Below are 22,031 nucleotides of genomic sequence, written 5' to 3' on the forward strand. Positions count from 1 at the left end.
AAGGTAATTAGATTGACTATTCAATCTTTTAATTTTAAGGCATTTCTCTGCTTTTTTAAGTAGTTCCTGTATCTAAACAAGATGCACATAGCTATTATGTGTAATAGGGAAAGATAACCTTTTTAGAATACTCTCCTTGGTGTGAGTTAGAGTAGGTGAGCACGGAAGAGAAGGTGAAACTGCTGTTCCTGCTGGTGCAGTGGACAAACGTGGAGGTATTCCCAGCCTGGTATGTGGTTAACTCCCTCATTTCCCTCGATGGCTAAAATGGATTGGTTGATAGCAGTGAATGGGCTGCAGCAGGAGCGTTCTTCTCATGAACTGTTAAAGGGTGGAGCGCGATGTGATACGGTGGAGCTGCAGTCTTTGTATCAGGAGTGCTACTTTTAGAAAGGCTGACTCAACAAACTCATAATTCGCCAGCCATCAAAGGACGTGCGTTCTTAACCTTGGTATGGTTTTCTTTTTTTTTTCCCCCCCCCTCCTTTGCAGCTGTCCTCTAGACTGTAATGTTGTGTTTGCAGGCTTTTTAGGTTCTTCCTTATGTCCCAAAACTTGAGCTACACAGTTCAAGGCAATCAGGGCAGATGAGTCACTGTTAGAGTCTACTGACAGATCAGGTCTATCTGAAATTTTCCTGGGTTCTTTTGTCACTCTCGTAGTTTGCAGATTGTCCAGATCTGTGGTTGTTTTTGTATAAGAAGGGGAGATAGCAGATACTCCAGTCAGAAGGAGATTGAGGCTCAGAGTGTCCACAAATCCCTATAAGCAATGTTTCATTTAGTTAGGGGTGGTCCAGCTGCCAGGCAGATGGGCTCAGCAAACGATATCTTTGCAATGAAGAAAAGGCTCCCTTGGATGGATTCAATTTTAATTTATTTATTTATTTAGAGAGCTTTGTGGTTTGGCTCACAGCCAAGGATGATTCCTGTTTCTTGTTTTGACTTTACCTGGTTACTTTCCAGACTGCATCCTCTGTTGCAGTGCAATTCAACAGTGTGTGCCAGGCAGCAGCAAGAGCATTATTGATGCTTTCTGGTTGGTGGCCCTCTAGAGACTGAGCCACAGGCAGTTTTCAGCTCTAGATCCGATTCTACCCCCCCACCCCCCAATATAATGATTGTGAATAATATATAAATGTATTTTGTGGTTTGTAGCAGAATTTAAGCCTCCAAATCCAAAGCCTCAGAAAACCTGCATCTTGTGCAATCTCACAGAAGGCAGTGCACAGCAAATCATATTTTACAGTATATAAGTGTTGAAGTGCAAAAGACAGGATAGCTAATTTGAGGCAGGCACACTTGTGTTGGAGTGGACATGATGGTAGCATTTGGGAACTAACTTATTTAAGAATTCTGATGAAGTTGTTGATAATTTTTCTCTGAGAATTTTGTAAACATTTAAAAAATATTGAATGTGAATTTTAGAAGTAATCAACTTTAATCACATTTTGCACACTGAACACATATTCTGTTTTGATATCAAGAATTCCTAGTGCATGTAGTTTTTATTTATTGAATTGTGTTTGTGAAAAAGAAAAAGGAATAGATATTTTGACTAAAACCAGGAATGTAACATGTTGATCTAATATTGTCCGTAGTAAAGTAAAAACGTGAACCAGTATGAAACTACAATAACAAAGGATATTTTTTAAAAATATTTCAGTACTGTGGAAGTTTTATAAAATTGTTAGAATTGGTGCAGAAATCAGTTTTGAAATAAAACTTTTGTCCTAGCGCTCTAGAAGTTGATATTTTGTAACTTCTATTACCATTAAACTTTTAATAACTCCAATTAGCTTCTGTAATCCCTTCAAATAGGGAATAAAAACCCTAGAACTTTTCATGTTATTGAATGTGGTTTTTACTGTTAAAAAATGGATTACAATTAGTGTGCAATTAGTGGTTAGTGGTTATAATTAGTGGCTGAACTATTGTAGTAGTGTTTTAGGATGCTTATTTTCACCTTGCAATTTCTGAATGCTTATATCTACAGTAAAATTGTAATTTGACATAAAAGAGATCATTGCTTTGGTTTCAGAAAATGGCAAAAAGCAGGGTACAACCACTGTCTTCATTATCCTAAGAGGAAAAAAATGTTGAAAATTAATCTGAATAAGAGCACACTGTGAACCACTAAGACAGTTGTCATTTTTTTTAGTGTTTTTGTCTCTAATATAAATATATGATTTTTGGTTTTGTGCAGATTGCTGGGTTTAACCTGAATTGGACTTGCCTTACATTGAAAAGAAGCTAAGTCAAGGAAAGACCATGGTGATAAGCTCCTCTTGCACTATCCCATTAACTGCTAATGTATAAAATATTCTTTGATTGTGATATATGATAGCCAGTTGAAATGCAAGGAGTACCATAGGGATAAACTGTGTAAGGGGAGAGCAGTACATGTGCCATAGCTAGATAATGTTTTATATTATTCAATGGACATTAGTGAAAGTGTCTGTCTATGTATCTATTATTTAACAATGGCAAATCAAATTGTTATTGGAGAAGATTGCCCAAATAGAAACATATGTTGTTCTTGTCATGAGAAATACTTCTCTCCACAACATATGAATGTAGTAGTGAAGCCTATCCCACTAGGGGAACTCCAAAGAGTTTGGAATAACCTTGCATGTTCTAGCTTCCTTTGTATTACACAGTGACTTCTGGTGCTCTGGGTTGTCTTTGTGTATTCCAAGGATATAGATGCATGTTCTGGGTGCTTGGTGTTATGAGAGTGACAGGGGTTTTTTCTTGAAACAAAACCATGGCACTGCTTTAAGCTGATTTCTTATAAGTTTTTCTTCATTAGTTCTATTACTAAGCCTCCAGTTTTTTCTCCCCTCTTTTTCACCCCACTCTGTCCTTGCTGTTTGCTTCCCACTGATTCTTAGAGGAAATTTTAATTACCCCAGTGAAACAAAGCAGACAGAGATGACCTGATGTCTGGGTCTTTTCCTAAAGTAATTCCTGGCAAACATACTGAAATTCATTAATTAGTTCTGCTTGAGACCAGAACGAACAGATCAGTATTCTCCTGTAGCAGCAGAATCTAATCTACATTTCCATGTACAGCTATATATCTAGTCATAAACGTGTGGAATAAGCCAAGGTAAATCCTCCCAGCCACAGGATTTTTCAGTATCTAAAATCAGCTCTCGTAAGAGCTCAGGATCTAGAGTCCAACACTGTTGTTGCAGATTAAGGGGAATCTGGCAAAATTGCTTGGGCTGCTGCCATGTGGATCTGTTGGTAGAATACAGTACGAGAATATGTTGAATTTGGCTCATTACTCTGAAAAAATGCTGCCATAGACACAGTGGGATAAAGGTTTAGGAATTGGAATGGTTCTATATCGGGATGATCTTGGGCTCACTGCTCTAGACAGAACTGTTATTAGTGCTGTATGCCCGAGATGGTTTGTGGTTTGTTTAGGCTTGTAAAGCATCCATTTTATACTCCTACATAGAGAGAGAAATAGGTCAGACTTACCAGAGTTTTAAATTGATCCACCAGAGTTTCATCTTTTTTGTTGTAACTTTTACGCTGCAGGTTCGGAGATTCATCCTCTGGTTCATTCAGTGTGCACTTTGAAATTTTGCTTTCATATAAGATCAGACCTAAAGAACCATTTACAATAGTGGACTAACTGGGACTGACTAACAGAGGGATTTGTTGCTGGATTAAAATTTTGAGTGCTACTTATATTAGTCTTCTCCCAAGTATAAATTGTTACACTTAACTTCAGAATTTACTCCCAGGTAGGTCAATAGCAGGATGCCAGAGCTCTTCAGAACTAAATTGTAGAGAACTGACAGTCTATAAATCGCATGCAGTTCAACCACAGTGTCAAAAACTGTGTTAACACTGGACGTGACTGTGAAATCTTTAAACTTTGAGGTTGGCTTAGTATATTTTTATCACTTCTAGAATGATGTAATTCAATGAGCATACCTCACTCTTGTCTTTATTACAGGAATTAGTCTAAGCTGTGGTGAATTCTGCTGTCCAGATGAGTGATAGTGGTAGATCTGACCTTCAGGGGGCATGGTTTTTTGAGTAGCAAAACAATCATCTCTTGAATAGCACATTCCAATCTGTTCTTCCTTGGGAGAGTTTCCCTCCAACTGGATATGTGTGATTGCCTTGCCATGCATCTGATAGCAGCTGCTTGTAGTGCAGGTCAGTACTCCTAAACTTGCACTATACTTGCTCACCTGTGATCTCAGGCTGACTTACTTTTGTGCAAGTCAACCAGCCCACAGCACTGCTGGGGCCATTTCAGGTGCTCATATTGTGTGTGTGTGTGTGTGTGATGTTGAATTCAGTCCTCTGTGTGCATGCATTGGGCTTCTGACAGCAGGTCACACACAGCTGGCATCTTTTATTAGCCATGAAACATTTATCTTCAGTGATGTTTAAATTGTTAATAAGATTAGAAGCAAATTTGAATAAAAACAAAACCAACTTTTCTCCCCACAGCTTAAATAAAGCAGTCCTCCATCCCCTCAATTGTCAGGCAGACCTAGCAGTGCTTCTGTCAGTGCAGCAGACAAATATCCAAGCCATGATGAAACACATTTGTCTATTAAGGTGAAAATAAAGCAAGAAAGATAAGCTGAATGCTGTATGTGCACTTTTGAAGGCAGAGGTTGTTGTTCTGCTTGCTTTTCAGATGCTCTCCTTTGCAAAACTGTAGTATGAGCTGAGGCTCTGGCCTACAACAGAAAGAGATTGCTGCTGCTAAAAAACGTCCAGTTAGGGCTGGATTTTATTTTCCTACTAAAAAGACCTAAAAAGATACCAAAATAGGGATGAACACAGCTATGAGCTGCTTTAAGGAGCAAAAAGTCTTTTTGTCTTCTGCCTTTGTGACTCCTAATTCCTCATGATAATAGTTTTAACAGAGTATATTACAATATTTGTGAGAGACAAGTAAAAAACACTGAAGAAATTCTCTGCCACCCATGCAAGTCACCTAGAAGTATACAAGAAAGCTCATCTCTTGTGAAGTACTCCTGGGAAATACTTGTTCTTCTCACCATCACTAATTTCAGCAGAGATCCATGGATAAGGCTGTAGAAATAAACACAGCTGTGGAATGTGGCATAGCAAACAACATGCTGAAACCTCTTGGCAGAGAGTTATTTGCCAGGGAGCCCAAATGCAATGCTTAGTCCATGGAAAAGATGGCATTTCAAGTTTTGGTACCTTTGAATTTTTCAGAAGCAAATATTTATCCCTAAACCTGCTCAATCTAGCCTTGTATTTACACATAAGGGGGCAGTGTGGTACTGTTAGCCAAGTGCCATGGAGGTGCGCATTAGATTTCACTATTATATATTGCATCATGTTTTAAGAAATGGCTTTAGAACCCCGAGCACAACCAGAGCTTTGTCACTGCCTGAGAGTGCTGCTGTGTCTGTACTGGGGAGAACCAGGTTGGACAGCTTCCTCTCTTCTTTGTAAACATTTTGTTTTTAGAGAGTTGCTGTCTTGGCCCTCTCTCGTAGTCCCTTGTTCATAGGCATGTGAAGGAGAGGGAGACATTTTTCCTAACTCTGGGATGGGGAACTTCAAATTAGAGCATTTTTACCTCCCCCATGGCAACATTCACTTACTGGAAAGGAAGGTAATGTTTCCACTGAAGCTTTCTTGTGAGCACATGGGCTTCTGGCCCACCGCTGCCCAGCTTTGCAAATATGATCATTTCTCCACTGTTTTCATGGAATATGCCCTTTCTTGATTATTTTGTACCAGCACAGTCTTTTACCTGCCAATACAAAAGTGATGATTAAATGGCTGTAAGTCAATGCGTACATGGGATCTTGAGTCATCTTCTTCCTACACGTTAATATTCAGGGTTAGCAGGCCAGGAGATGATGGCATTTAGGGGCTCTAGTACTTTTAACATGGTGTTTTGAGTGCCTTACTACAGGATTCTTATGACATTATTTCTCACCTGTCTGGCTTTTAGCGTCATACTGCACCTGACACATGCTGTTATGCAGAAATGTGTTATCTATGCTGTGCCTTTATAGTTTCTGCATGAATTTCTACTTTATAAAAAGCTTCCCCTTAAATATAGATTACAGCTCTCCTCTGCCACTTGTCCTTGTAGTAAATATTATAAAGTTGCAGAGCACAGGAACATCATACACTGTTTCATTACATCTTGTTATATCACTGTGTTGCATTGCTGTGAGGTGCTGTACAGACACAGGAGTTTTCTTGCACAGCTCCTGTTTGTGTTTTTCTTTATCTGCTGCTTTGTCTTTGCTGAAATACACATGAAGCCAATTTGTTCATGCCATGATCACTTGTAGAAGGCTGCTGGTAAATTGCATGCCAGCACGCTGATAATTTCTAGTAGTAAATCAGCACTGCAAGACTGTCCCCTTCGTGTGACAGTTAAAGTGCTATCAGGTACAGTGAATCTATGTTGTTGGTTAATTCAGAGAGAAATGATGTGGTGTTCTGCGAGGAGTGGTGATATGCTGATGGTCGTGACTCAAAAGATAAAATTATGACAGCAAATGCAATCCTTTTTATATGCATCTTTGTGAACGTCAGTATTTAATATAAAATTGTCTCAATCTGTAATAGTTAACAGAATAAATTCTCACGTGGTTTGTTACTATGGTAGTTCTCATTAAAAACCCCTGCCCACAAAATTTTCCCCTTGCTTTCTTCAAGAGTGTGGTGTTTCTTTAATTAAAATGGCTGATATAATGATATCACGAGCTTTGAAAATTAAAATGGGTATTCTGGAAAAATTACAGGTTCTAGCTAAAGCTATTAAAGCATTTTGGTTCCTAAGTTAGGTCTTTTATTTTCTCTTTCCCCTCCATCCAGCTTGTAAGTGTGGCGGCAAATGTTTTGTGTTTGAATTAACTGATTGGCAGCTTGGTTAATGTGTAGACAGTGCTATTGGTTATTTCCATATTATATTTATCTATTTATTTATTTTTTTATTTTTAAAGCACTCATTAAAAACCCACGGCATACTCCCAAACTTGAAGGAATGGATTTTTTGGCTCCTGTCTGCTTTGAATGAAATCCAAAACAAATGTTGTTTGATAATGGTTTACAGTTGCATTGCACAGGTTGCTCTTCATGATAAATAATTAACACCCTTTGTGTTCTTGATTGCAGATTTTCAAAACCCTGCCTGATGCTACTTTCCCTGAGCCAATCTCTATGTCAGTATCTCCTCCAAATGCCCCACCAAGGCAGTCAAGAAGACAAGGACAGCGTATTAAGAGGCCTCTGGCTGTTTACAATCTCTGCCTGGAGTTGGATGATGGTAAGATGTTAGTAATAATTTCAGTCCTTGCATCAGATGGGCTGTGTATCCTATCTCCAGGAGGTGTTTTCATTTCATGTTTCATTTGTATACATGTGTGGATGCACACGCACGCTGGTTTAATTGCCTTGGAACATGCAAAGAAGGAAGGAGAGCTACAGAGAGAGGACAGCAGGGAGTACTGTCCTGTGACTTATGTTTAAAAGTAGGACTGACTGTCTTAAATATGCTTTTCTCCTCTGAAAAAGAAGCAGCTCCTGTTTCTTTGGGGAAATCTCTTTGACCTCTACTGAAGATTACACAGCCATAAGATAAATGGAGAGAGAACTAAAATTAAAGCAAATCTTTTATGAGAAGAGCTAATGCACTTTACAGTTAAATTCATCTGGATTAAAGGCTCAGGTCACCACTGCACTGGAGAATACCACTATGTTACTTGAATCTTTAATACCTTGCTGTAACTAGCAGTAAATACTTGTCAACTTGCCTTAGCACTGAAAAGCAATGGGGGAAAGAAAAGAAAAGTCTTCCTTTTGTGTGGAGTCTGCAGTAGCAACATACAGTGAGGCAAAGGATGTATAATAACATCTTATGTATCCTGACTGTTGGCCAGAACCATAATCATTTTCCTGAAATTTCATTGCTTGGGGGTACGTACAGTAGTGAGGAGGCAAGTCAGGGCTCATTTTGTGTTACAGCTTTTCTCCACCCTATTCCTTTTCTCTCTCCTAATGCTTTTTGCCAATTGTCTTTTCACATGAAGAGCCATGGGATCAGGGCACAAAGTCCAGTGACAATAAGTGAAAATAAACAGGAAGGATTTGGAATCATGCAGTAGTAAGAGATTCACTGGTGAACTGTCACTAAATTGGTGGTTAACAGTGCTTGGTTTCATAAGGCAAGAACACAAATACCTACAACAGCTGTTAAGTGCAACTTTTAGAAATAAAGTCAGGACTGTTTATAGTTTCAAAACCAGTTTTGCAAAGAGTCAGCAAGAAATTCAGTATTCCTGCCATCAGATTTGATTCACCAGAGAGATACAAAATCTGTGTCTGTCTTTTCTTGCATCAAATGTGAAACTGAATGCCTTGACTAGAAGTTGTTTAGGGGTATCTGCTTAAAAAGCTTAAGATGTGTTAATTTGAATAATATGCTCCCAAAAGCTAAGAAAAGCTCTTGAGCTACATCTGCAAAAATAAATTTATCCTCATCTGAAAAACAAAGCTAAACTGAAGCCACTCACAAAGCTGTTCACATCTTATTTTGAATGTGGATCTAGCAGGACCCAAGAAGTACCACAGCTTCTGAAATTCTATGGAGCAAGGTGTGCACTGAGGAGTTGACTTTGACCCAAACACTGCAGACAAAAAGCAGTGGCGGGCTGTTTTTATTCTGAGAGCCAAAAATACAGTATTACTGTTGAAAACTGTTATAAAGATTCTATTTTGCCTAAATGCAGTCCATATTCTTGTCTAATTTGGGCATGTTGTCAAAGAGCTAGGATTGTTAAAGGCTGTAATAGTTGCATTTCGTGCAGAACCTTGGTGCTTGTTTGGGAGTTGTAGTGGGCTGAACTGCAGAATAGCCTAATACATCCTGGTACATATTAAAACCATAGTGAAGGCTCAACTGCTGCAGGTGAAATTTCGGTGGGATCTGGCAATAGCATTTCCCCTTGTAACTGCTGAAAAAATATCCTCTGTGGTCTGTAAAGCCACTACCCAAGGTAGCAGGATCTTCAGGCTGTTGGTAGCTGCTGGCCACATGCTAATGGCTCTTTTCCTTGTTCAGCCAGCCAGCTGTGTCAGGACAGTGGGCAGTAGTTGGGACAGTGGCTCTTGGGCACGTGTGCCAGGCACATGCGGTGCTGCAGTGCCTCTAGCCCAGCTGTGTCACTGCATGCTCTGAGCCACTGCCCCAGTGGCTGCAGGCTGTGTGCATCAGCCAGGCTCATGAATTATCTAGTCCCTGAGTAGAGCTCAGTGCCTCCAAATACACTCTGTGGCCTTCAGTTGCTTTCTTCTTTGGAGAGGGGTGAAGGAATAGAAGTGAGCCTGGGCTTCATTCCATATTTACCTAGTTTCTTGGCTAACAAGTGCATGTTTTATAACTGCTCTTTGGGAGATTTTATCCTGTGTGTGTTTTTAACAGGAAATTAAACATTAAACCCCTTCCCTCCCCCCCGCCCCCCCTTATTCACAATGGCATGAGTTAAGCACCAGGCACAAGCCAGTGTTTTGTATTTCCTGGATATGGCAAAATTATCATAATCTTGTTTTAAACAAGCAGCTGATACATATTTATATGTAAATATATTTATAGACAAATACATCTCTAAAGTTATGGTAATTGTATATAAATATTCTCTGTGCTTTGAAACTCGAACTATGTCAGAGACAAAATCTCTCTGTGCTGGAAAACTTCTTGAGTGTGTTTCTTTTAGGATTGTTATGCAAACCAGGAAATTGTTAGAAAAGCGGAAACAAGTCTTTAGCTATCAGCTGCTCCAGGGAGTTAACAGGCTTCAGAATCCACTGCTTGAATTGGAAATGCAGGGTTCGGGCCAGGTTTCTTTTTAAAAGCACGTTTGCAGTCGAGAAGCTTCTTGACTGCACAGAAAATGTATGCAGCAACCACCCAGAAAGGGCTGTAAGATATATAAATATTGATAGATATAATAGCTGAAGAACACACACTACGTTTGATAAAAATCTTTATTTTGCCTTCTAGTAATTAGCTGTACTGAATTCTGATAGTGCATAGATTTTCCTTCCTTGTACATGGCAATTAGATGATTAAACCTATTTGCAAACAATTCAAGGATTATATTTACTACCGTGAGGATCTTTGTTTCCTGAAAGACCAGCTTGATTCACAGATGATGCTGTCTGTTTTTCTTTCAACTTCTTTCTTCTTTGCTCTGTGGTAAGCCAGGTCCTAAATTTTCACTCTGAAGTTTTTTGACATCCTAGTTTCTTAAGTAGAGCTGGACCTAATGGGGAACTCTGAGCTACTTTCATATGTGGCCTAGACCCAAAGTTCTTGTTTCAGCAAAATGCAGATTTGTCTGACATTTACATTAGGACTATTTCCAGAGTTTTTGAGCCTTTTAAATGAAGATTTGGGATTTGTTTTTTGGTAGTGGGTTGGTTTTGATTTGTTTTGTTTGTTTGTTTTGGGTTTTTATGTCTTTGGCTTTTTTGTTTGTTTTGTAGGTTTTGGTTTTTTTAATCTATGGAAATTGCTTTCTTCTTTTCCCCTCACTATCTGCATGAACTTTATAGTGAATAGCAGTGCAGAAACTCCTGTAACTTACAGTCTCAGCTATGTACAAATGACTTTTCATTGCCTCTCTGTCTCTCTATGCAGACAGGGAAAGACTGTTAGCTAGAACTGGAAGTTGTTTATCCTGTTCTAAACATGTCATTGGGTCTTTATTTTCTATTTGGGCAGCCAGTATATATCAGAAGAGATTGCTGTTTACATTTCTCTTCGAGGGCAATGCAGATTTAAAGTTTTGTTCCCTTACAATTTTATTTAAATTTTAATGTACCTTTCTTGTCTTGTAGCAAACGCAACAGGTTTGGGATTTCTCTTGTTTGTTTGTTGCATTCTTTTTCTTGTTTTTTTTCTGTGCCAGAGACTTAGAGATTATTAAACAATTTTTTCAGGGCTGTTAGAGCAATATGGGAAGAAAAGCCCTTTGTAAGGTAGGCAGTGTAATGCAGTCCATCCAGGATGAGCAGAGAATCAGCACAAGTTGCATAAGTCACACCTGGAGTCAAGAAATGGGTCATGCGTAGCACTTTGTCCAACAACAGAACAACTTGTTTTCTAAACAAACCAGAATATACATCTTAAACCACAGGGCCTGCTGATGCCTCACAGCCTGCTGATGCCTTATTCTCTTTGAATATCTCTAGGTGCCAAAATTTCTCCTTGGCACATACATGGACATAGCACAGTAGTGTCAAAGGGGGGCTGCATTGCTCTTTTTTTAGGGCATTTGTGTCCTATCCCCCCACTCTGGAATCATATGGGGTGTTTTTGATAGCTTGCTGCTGCTGTAAATTAAATACTATATTTATAGTGATTTGGAAAACGGATTCTTCTGCAGAATTTGAAAAGAAATAGAAATTAGAACTGCTACTTAACCCTTCAAAACTTTGTGTTAACTTGTATTGCCCTTTGAAGTATCTCAGGACACAGTTATGAATGGTATGTTAATGTAGAATAGAAGTAGCTGGTCTTGATTTTTTTGTGGGGATCTGAGTCAGACAATGTCATAATTTGGGTGATAAATTAATTTACATTAATTACTGTGTCATTCAATTAAATTACTTTATCAGAGTAAAATATGATATGTGTAATGGCTACATAGCAATATTCCCTCTCCCTACTCCCCCCATCCCTTCCTGCCCCAAACAAAAGTAAAAAATCATAAACTTCATTTGGAATTACCTGGATGTTAAAGGAAGCCTTGGACTTATAATGAGACGGATCTTAAGGGCTGAAACAGCCCAGAACTGTGAGGCTGCAGGTGTGAAACCTGGCCTTGAACTCTTTCTATTTCTGAATTTGCTGCTTGGAAGTGTTTCTGTAACCTGGCACATAGTAGGGGAAATGGAAAGAGAGGCAGCTACATAGGCACATCAAAAAGCCATAAGGCCCTGCAACACTTGCTTACAAAGCTATTGTTAACAGCTGAGCAGAACACAGCTCTGCTGTCACAAAATAAGTGCACCAGTGTTAGTCATGAGGGGAAGATCAGGATGGCTGCTGTTTGCCATGTGGAATTTCAGACAGTTTGTATTTCATCTTGCTGCAAGAGTAGCTCCTGCAATTCTCTGTGATTCATCACAGCTTTTCCCACCTGATGGCTCTGAGTAGGATGTGTGCTATACAAACTTAAAAGTCTTTTTGAGCTACTGCCAGTGAAGGTAAAGCTTTTTCTTATGTAATTGTGGGTCCTAGTTTCCTATCAGAGAGTTGACTTCTGCTTGGAAAGCTTTGGGTCCATAGAAGGTACTTTTTATCTTTTTTTTTTTTTAAGAGATACAAAATAATTTTGGTCCGTACTTTGCATGCACAATATACATTATATGGCCATTTTATCCCTGTGAGTAATCTTTGTGTTACAGTCTACTTGCTGCACTGCTAGCAAAAAATCCAGTTTTGAAGTAAACATCTCCTGACTTTTTCGTCTCGTTGAATGAAGTGTATCAGATCTTCATGGTTGGTGTGAGAATTGCCTTAGTTTCATTGCCAGTGCTTGTCTGTTTTCAGTGTATGAAATCTAGAGGCTGTAGAAATGTTCAAAGAAAACACATCCACGTATTCACACACATGCATACCGCAGGAGGCAGGGAAAGGGAACTTGAATTGACTTAAAACTAGAATCTGAATTGAAAGAAGGAACGGGGAGAGTTCAGGAGAATGGGTCAGTCTTTCCTTGAGGCCAGACATTGTTAAAAATCTCTGACCTCCTGTAATAATCCTTCATCTCTTTAATTCTCTACCTTCTGCGCACAGACATTCAGGGGCAGATAATGCTGTAAGAAGGCCAGTTTGGCATGCTAAAAGGCATTAATCCTGGGCATGGAAGTCACTGACATATCTTTACTACATGCCAGCTGTGCCCTGGCCAAACTCCACTGGTAAAAGTAAATTCTTTCACCCAGCACACAAGAGTGTAAGTAGAACAAAGACTTCAGCTCTTCAGTCACCTTCCTATGGATGAGAGGATGCATTGCACTGAATTAGGGGATTCCTCACATGCTCTTGCTTCTCCTCACTGGTGACAAGAATAGCAGAGATCTTGCAGAGGAGAGCTGGTGAACTTTTTATAGGGCTGACATGCAAGTTAGAAAATATTCCTCTTCTTGTTTTGCTCCCACTCTCAGAGTTTTTCATTTGGTCAGAAAAAATGTCTTCTTGTTTGCCCGTTAGCTTCTGGAAGTCTTTGTCCTATTTGTCCTTTCCTTCTTTTGAAAGTTGCCCTCAGTGCAAGGTGAATTACATTGCTGTCACTTCTTTCCTTCCCAGCTGTTTTAGTGACTTGCTGAACCAACGGGGAGATTGAAGGTGTTCTTAGGGGAGATCAACAAACCTGTCACCTGGATGTTCAGTTGAAACAACTGACAAAACTTCCCCTAAGGGCTGCTTATCTTGTTTTCAGTGGTTTTTTTAACAAGCCATAGATATCCTGCTTGATCCATTCCTCTGCTGAAGTCACTCTTATGGCAAAAGGAGAGAGGTGAACAAAATGAGGAAGGAGGCACAGCCAAGTGTCAGCAGCATAGTGAAAATATTTCAGAGTGGCTTCCTTGTGAGAGACCCATCAGATACACAATGTGGTAGCAGTTAGTCCTTGTCATTGGCCAGGTTGTAGAATTAGTGGTGAGAAACTTCTTTTAAGAAGTCACAGGAAGTGACTGCATGTGAAGCAAGCTTAATAGCAAGAGAAAAGGAGACAACAGCATGATGTTATCCCTGTTTGACAGCTCAGGGAAGAAAGAGCTTTTGAACACCTTACCTTTTGGGCGTGGAAGCACTCTTACAGACACATCTTCCAGCTTATTGGTGCCTGAATTGCCAACCAAGCAGAAAAGGAAATGGAATAATATTTTCATGGACTTGGAGTTTTTGATGGTGTTTGAGAAGTGCTTCTGACTTAGGGAACTTTTAGGCCTGGTGACTGTACCCCTTCTTGATCTGCTCTGGTTTTTCAGAGTTCTCATGGATTAGACTAGAGCTGTTCCCTTGAATGTTTCAGTACAGACATGGACTGTAGGTTAATGTTGCCTGGACTGGTGGAAACTCAAACTCAGTGCTACCAAAAAAAACTATGGAAGTGGTGGGGCAGTCTGTTTATCTTACTATTTGTCAGGATTTTCAGGAAGTAGCTTCAGTTCATGAGTTTTTCAGCCATGAAATTGGTTGGCATCTGGCCAGGCTGGTAAGGCTGGAGATCATGTGTGGTTTCCTGCCAAGCCAGCTCTGGTAAAAATGAGTAATTGTTGAATTTAGATACTGCTCTTGTTATCATGGTGTACACAAATCAAAAGAGGAACCCCTCTGCAGGGCTGTATCTGATTTCTGTTGTTTCAAAATTTAATTATGTGATATAATTAACATCCTGACATTGTATCTGTGACTGTCTTGAACTGTTTTTCCACAGCTTGAGGAATAAATGGGGATTCTTTACCCATTAGAGTTTTAGCTTGCTCAGTGAAAGCTATGTGTCTTGGATTTCATTGATGTAAAATAATCCAAGCAGTATTTCTTCTGATTTTGAAAGATGGCCTGCAGTAAGGGGGATATTCATTGAAATAATTGCTTAATTTTTACAGGTTAATTGTTTAATGATACTGGGTAAGTGTATCTCTAGAAAGATGCTTGTTAAAAATTGAACTTTACATTTTTAAAATGGACAAAAAAATCAAAAAGAAGGAGGCCAGGACAGGATGATGGTCCCCAAACTCCACTTGCCTCTAATTAACTTGCAGATGAGCACATTTCTTTCCCTTTTCTAACCTCAACTCAAACACCTTGTGGCCCTTTTGGCTACAATTCTTGAGTTGCATCATCCAGTCTTGAGGCAAATTCTGTCTAGCTTCCTCCTTTTCCTGATGTACCTGAACCATTGTGGAGTTGGGGAAAACAACCTTGCTACAGGAAAGCTACTTTGTGCCTGACATACACATGCTGCTACACGCACACATTTGAAAAATATACCAAAGTTGGTTTTTATCTAGGAAAAACTGTAGGCAGCTCGAATAATTGTGTTAATTGTTTTGTCTGAGAGAAAAAAGGTTGCTGGAGCAGGGATCTGATTCTTGCTGCATGTGTTCTGTGTGACAGCATGAAACTGATGGGAATGTGGGTTGTCTGCTGTCCATTTGCTCCGCTGGCTTGAGGCTGGATGAGTCTATGATGTCTAAATTTATGTAAGAACTAACTGCATACCAGGGCAGGGCTGCATTGTATAGGGCTTGCAACACTCTGGGGTTATTAATGAGTTCTTTTGGATAATGCAATGTGGTAGTACAAATCTATTTTTCTGAGTTTTTAGAGGAATTTGACCTCTAAAATACCTTTTTTTCAGGAGCACTGAAATAACTCTCTTGTTTAGTTTTAGCATTCACTGTGGTTACTTTTTTAACCAAATAACAGATCGCTATTAGCTTGCAATCAAGCTTTCACCTTGCTTTGGAAACTGCTTGTTTAAAAAAGCAGTCTCTGTGGTCTGGAGGTAATAAACAATTGACCAGTTTTAGTGGCATGACAAATGAAAGTACACAGCTTCTTAATTTTCTGAGAAACAGATGACTTGGCTTCATTAATTCAGAAACCTTTTTTAAAGTTTGAAGAAGTAGAGGAATATCTGAGTTCCCCTGGTGTTTGGTGTGATTTGCCACAGGATGAGTGGCATGGTAAACAGTGAATAAAGGGGGCAGCCCTGCATCTAGAAAAGGCTCTTCTTGACTGCAGATTCCTCTGATAACTATCACAGAAAACTTTCTCCAGTGGAGTTACTTCTAGCTTTCCAGGAATGGCTGAATCCTTTCCAGACGAGTTGGTACATCGTTTCATGGGATCATTTGAAGATTTATTAACTGTGTGAGGAAACTCTGGTTATGCTTTTTGTGTCTGTTTTCTGTAGATGCTGAAGGTCTAACACCTGGAACTAAATACTTGCTTAATCAAGGATATTTATGGTAGCAATATTTTTTCTATGTCCCTGATCTATTAGATTCCTAATAAAGTGAAAATATAGTACCCATAAATTAATGTAAGAGCAAAGCTACTTTCTACTTGGTTAACTTCTGAATTATTGTGGGACATGAGCTATTTATGGGGAAGGAATGTTGTTGTCTCAGAGCGGGATGCAGTTGTGATGCTGATGGGGGACGGACCGGTGGCTGCACAGCAGGGCAGCTGCTGCTTCCCCACCTCCTAATGCAAAAATGGCAGACTTGAAGGTGGCAACAGGGATTTTGCAGCATCTTTAACCTACTCCCCTCAGTAATTGTCCCCATCATCCCTTGTCTATGACTCTAGCTGTTTGTGTCAAAGTTGAGATGGATTTTTATCCTCTTCTTTTACCATGATTTGCCTATGCAATCACCATTTAAAACGTATATGACAGTTCTGTTTGGTGTATTCTGTGTATCTCAACAGAAACACATATTCTTCATTTACTCCAGAAAAATTCTCTGTCATAAACTGTGTTCATTCTTGGTTACCCTTAAACTGTAGACACTGGTTGTACTGTTGACATTAAAGATTAGTCTTGTTTTTAACATTAAAACATGTAATTCATCAGTTTACTTAAGGTAAAGTTGGAAGAAAACTGTCTCTTAAGCAAGTAACTGATAGTGTTAACTCTCTGCTTTTCACGGTCCTTAATACAAATGCTTTTTTCTTATTTAGAATTCTCAGAGTAAAGTAAGGATCTGATTATTGACACTGCCAAAGTATTTCGGGGTTTTTTTTTCAACTTTGGATGCCAACAAAAAATATTCTTAGACTAGCCAGATGGAAAAAGGAGAAAAAAAGGCAGTGGGGAGACATGTCATGCTCAGTTAGGTAGAAGCTTAGTTCAGATTTCTGGTAAGGAGGGTCTGAGAGCTTTTACTAGCTGAGGCTCCTTCAGATAAAAAGCAGAAGGAATAGAGGGTTCATGTATTTGCTAGAGAAAAGCTGGATCTGAGGTAGGTGTTAGTCTGTGCTGGTACTTTGGGGGTATCTGTTATTATGAGAAAGGGTGACACAAGGCAGGGAAGGGGTGAAGGAGGAAGGATATTTGGGTTAGAAACTGAGGGGTTAGTACTACCAGCTAGACACACCAGTAAATTGTTAGGATCAGCCTAAGATATTTGTTATTTTCTAGAAGGGGCTGGTCTGAGCCATGAACAGCCATAAAGACAGAGCAGAGGGTGTCTGTTGCAGAGGCACAGTGAAAGCTCAGAGGCTTGGATGAGTGTTGTGATTAGATCAGTGAAACAAGAAGTTAATTTACATGACAGTTTAAAAGGATCCATGCAGTCAAAAAATTTAAATAGTATGCAAAAGGTGGTGAGAATGTGAAACAAGTTTTAACTCTCTTGATAGTAAAATTGGATCTTACACCTATTTGTGTAGGATGGGGACATGAATTGTAGAAGCAGCTTGATAGCAGCTCTAGAAAGATGGCCAAGCTGAAGGCACTCAGAGCCTTCCCACAAATATGACGAAGGGAAGGTGAAGAGTTGATGGCTGGAATGTTGACAGAAATTTGTGAGATGTCATACAGACTTACTGCTTTTGTACTGAGAACCCTCATGTCCTTCATCTGTTCAGGCTCTCTTTGGCACCCAAAAATGAGTGTAATATGAGAGAAAAAGGAGGGGGATTGACATTTTTAGAAGGAGAAGGTGAAGGCACCAAGAACACCAGACTGTATGCTCAAAGAATAATATAAATGAGCTTTAAAGGCAGTCACATCTTGCATGTTTTATAAGGTAAGAGCTTATTAGAATTCAGGTGGTAGGAAAGAAGAGTAGGAAGTTTCTGGAGCTCCTCTTCGAAAGGACCTGTCAGTCCAATGTGGCAGTCAGCTTTTTCATAGCAGTGGGAGACCTGACAATGCTGCTCACTGGAGAACAGTGCTGGAGATAAAGAGGAGTGAGAGGAGAGAAATAGTAAAAAATATTAGACTATCAATATTAGGAGCCCCTGGCTTCAGAGGTAAATGGAAACCCATAAAGCTGATTCAGTTCCAGCAATGTCCTTAACACGCACTTAAAGAAACAAAACATGTCAAAACTTTAAAGGCAGGTTTTCATCAGCTTAGGGTCTTTACTGGTTCTACAAAGCAAACTGCAGGAAAAGGGCAGGGGGGTGGAAAAAGAGGAAATAGCTAGAAGTCAATATATGTTACAAGTTCTGAAGTGTCAAAAAGAACTTAGTTATGATAATCAATGTGTAATCAAGCAGAGATGTTCGCAGGTAGGTCTGTTGCTAGGTGAATATTTTGAATAATGCAAAGTCACCTAACTTGTCTGAAAAAAGGTCTCTGGTCATGGGGTTGTATAGCTTGGCAATGTTAATTTTTAAAACATCTTGTAGCTTGCTGAAGATGTTTGAAGCAACTAGAGGAATGCTGATGAAGTAGCAGTATTTAGAAAAGTAAATACAAATCTTTGACGATATATTTGCACATGGGACAAAGTTAGGAGAATTGCAAATAATGACAGGCAGTAGGAGTTGTGGTTGTGTGTGCTAAGCTGCACACATTCAAACAAAATAAGTGTGATTGAGTTGAGAAACCAGTGTACTGATTTTAGAGGGAAAACGTAGCCCAGAATTACAGAAGGGAGCACATCCTTAGAAACAATGACTCTGCCAAGTCTGTTGGTCACAGAGGCCAATCAACTCATCATATTATTAATTTAAATTAATGACTAAAACAAGTCCCAGTCCTGGATGTACAAACGGGACTGATGAGTAGGAGTAAGCAGTGGAATTAATGCTTCATGTCATTCTGATGGAACCACAGCAAAACCCCATAGAATCATATCTGATTGTAGCTTCTTCAGAGAGAGCACTGGGAAATTGTAACAGCTTTATAAAACAGGTATGTGATTCCAAAGCTGCAAAATCCCTCCCAGTAAGAGATTTGGTGTAAAACTTAAAAAGGAGATCATTGAAATCCTGTCACACAGCACAAAAACTTGATGTGAGGGGTAATATAATAATTAGTAGTGCATATTACATGGGTCATGCCTGAAAATAAAGCCTTACAAAGTGAAGGTGCATGCATTGATTGGCAAGTCTGTTAATTAGCAGCCAATTGATTCTTCATTCCCTTTATCATCTGCTGATGCTTTTGGACAATGACTATTTGGAAGATGTAGTTTGACCCCAGTGTAAGCTGGGCATTAATCAAAAGCAGGTTATCAAGCTAAATGAAGAGATAATGAGGCACAGTTCTGTTGCCTCTGCCATGTACAGGAGTTACTATAATTTCTGAAGTTAGCAGAACTTTTGGCACTGACATACAGGTGAGGTCTTTGTGCTGTTGCCATCATGGCAATTACCCTATATTTTGAGGATTTAGGTTTGGAGCATATATTGTTTTTAATCATGAAAATGTGCTGGATGGTCATTAGTCATCAGTATTTGCTGTTATACAGAATTGCCTCTTCCTGAATAAAAATATTGTTTTACTTTACAAAAGGAGATACCTGAAGACATCAGAAATGTAAAGTCTCTTTGAACATGTTTTTAGAGGGCTTTTACTTAATCCCATAGAATTTAGCAGGCGTTTTCCTGTTTAAATACCTGATTTGTTTTCAGTGTTCAAAACTCAGTCTTAGTTTTGGGAGTTCAGTGCAGTACAGACTGTGAGAAAACACTGGCTCAGGAAGGAAGAAGTAAAATTTGAGGAAAGATTTAACACACAGTTTAATTTAAGATAATGTCAAACATAATTGCCTGTATACTACAGTCTCCAGCGTTGACTCTGCTGTGCGTGACTGAAGTGTTCAGTGTTTTGGGGTTTTTTTAACTTCTTCTGCGTGTTCTGGGAAACAATTCAACAGAACATCCTCTGCTTTCTGTAAGGAGGTGCTGTGAGCTGGTGATAGTTGTGATATTAAGAACCATATTCCTTTCAAATGTGTTTTAGTAAAGCTAAGTGAGTGGTTGAGGTAAATGTGGCCTTCTAGTATGGTATATATAGTTTGATAATCTAGACCGTGCTACTACTACTGCTTTGAAAGGAAATTGGGATAGATTAAAAGGACTTAACTCTAGTTCTAAGGAATTTATGAAGTAAGGTTGCAGTACCACTGTCTGATCTCTCAGATGTTTATCACTGTGACACATACATCTGCAAATGAGATGTAGTTAATTAGTTTTTACCTGACACTCCTGTGATTCTCATGTTATGTAATTTTGAAGCAGCAGCACCGTGGCCTTGGTGCAGTGGGGAGGTGCCAGGTGAGCAGGATTGGGCCACAGTGCAAGTGACTCATTTTCCTGGGTAATGTTCTTCTCCTCAGAGCATATAACACTTTGGTACTATGGGCTAATTTAGATCCTTAAATTAGCAGCTGCTTGGGGAGAAATTTCCAGATGATCACTTTTATCACTTCACTGTTTTCAGTTGTATGTCATTTTACTCTCTAGGGAAGTTGTTCTCTCAGAGCTGCTGGGAGGGGGTGAGGATGAGATGGCTGGGGAAGCAGCTGAGGCTTTGCTAACTCTGAACTATTGTAGCAGAAGAAATTGAGGCTGTGATAGAGTTATGAGAAGGATTTTATCCATCAATGGTGGCTTTTCATTGTCCACATTTGTTTTGTTGTGGTGTTGCAGTTTTCATTAATTAAGAAGAAAGTCATAAATGAAATCGTTGCAACAGTAGTGCTTAGCTTGATGGAGTAGAATTAAGCTCAGTTCTTCCCTGAGCAGATGCTAGTTAATTTAGAAATAGAAAGTAATGTTGTCCAGGACTTCATCTTGTATATTACTATATATGGGAGATATAACTTGTCAAGACAGCACAATATTTGAACAGCTTTTGATTGTGTTAGGACATAGTTGTTAATTTTTTTTCCCCAAAAACATTTGGCCCCAAAAGAGCAGAACTCTTTTACAAAGATGGTGGGGACAGCGGTATCTAAACCACTCTAGACTTTTCTGGTGGTTATTTGGCAGGCTTGTGGGTTGTGTTCATGAGTGCTACTGGGAGTAGGGTGGATGGAAGAAGGGATGCAGGGAGCATTGTAAAGGGTGGCTGGAATTGATCCTTGTTACTGTTAAATATTAATATATTGAAAACAGCTACAAGCCCCATTTGAGACTGCTGGCTTAGCTGTGCTGGATACTTTAATGCTTGCGAACATCCTCATTTCACACACCTCCTTTAGAATTTATGAAATGTACAGCTGATGTTAAAAAACTAAAGATTGAAAGGAAAAGGCTATGTGGGTGAAGGTTAGCGTTTCAGTGAAGAATGTGCTGTTTGGCTTGATGTGTCAGCATGGTTTGCAGTGACCGCTCTGACACTTTGGTAACTTTATCTTACGGTCCTTGGGATAGGAATGCTATTCCTTTAATGTTTTCCTAATCAATCATATCTGAATATGTTGCCTCAAAAGTGATATCCTAAGAGTACCCTAAGAAAACAAATAGATCAGAATACAGTGAGCTCTCTTAAAATTAACACCGTTAGCAAGGAGTAATAAAAGTAACATTTTTGGGTATTGTGTGTTTGTTAGAGATCTCTTGCTTTTTCTGACCATTCTAAATGTCATTGTTTCATGTTTGAGAAGACTGTGCTTATTGTATTTGAGAGCACTCGTTTCCTCAAATGTGTGTTAAGTTATCTTTAGAGACTGTGTTTTTAGGGAGATGCACAAATGTGCATATCATAAACTGTTTTCTTATTGGAACTGTTGCCTTTGTCTAAAAACACCTCCCCAAAATTTAGCATTTCATTCACATAAAACACAACTGAAAAGGGACTGGGAATATGTTGTATGTGAAAAAATCCTGGTGAGAACAGTGGGGGAAATTGTGCAATGATTCCTTTTGGGGAAATGCTGGGAGATTTCTCATCCTCCAAAATACCCGGTGGAGATGGAACAGAAAGGTTTCTTCTCTTACATATTTCAGGACATTATCTCCAAGGCAGGTTATTTGGCTTTATGAGATAATTCCTTGACTATCCTGAC

At 39.2% G+C, this 22,031-nt stretch overlaps 1 protein-coding gene across 1 annotated transcript in view; it reads left to right on the forward strand.

Annotated features, from left to right (window-relative positions):
- Positions 1-22,031, forward strand: part of ARHGAP10 (Rho GTPase activating protein 10) — a 138,323-nt gene that overhangs the window by 96,361 nt on the left and 19,931 nt on the right. The window contains exon 19 of the mRNA XM_084204241.1: positions 7,155-7,305. Within this exon, the coding sequence (XP_084060367.1) occupies positions 7,155-7,305 (151 nt within the window). The remainder of the gene's footprint in view (positions 1-7,154; positions 7,306-22,031) is intronic.

Source organism: Fringilla coelebs (assembly GCF_963513975.1).
Source record: "Fringilla coelebs genome assembly, chromosome: 4".
NCBI lineage: Eukaryota > Metazoa > Chordata > Aves > Passeriformes > Fringillidae > Fringilla > Fringilla coelebs.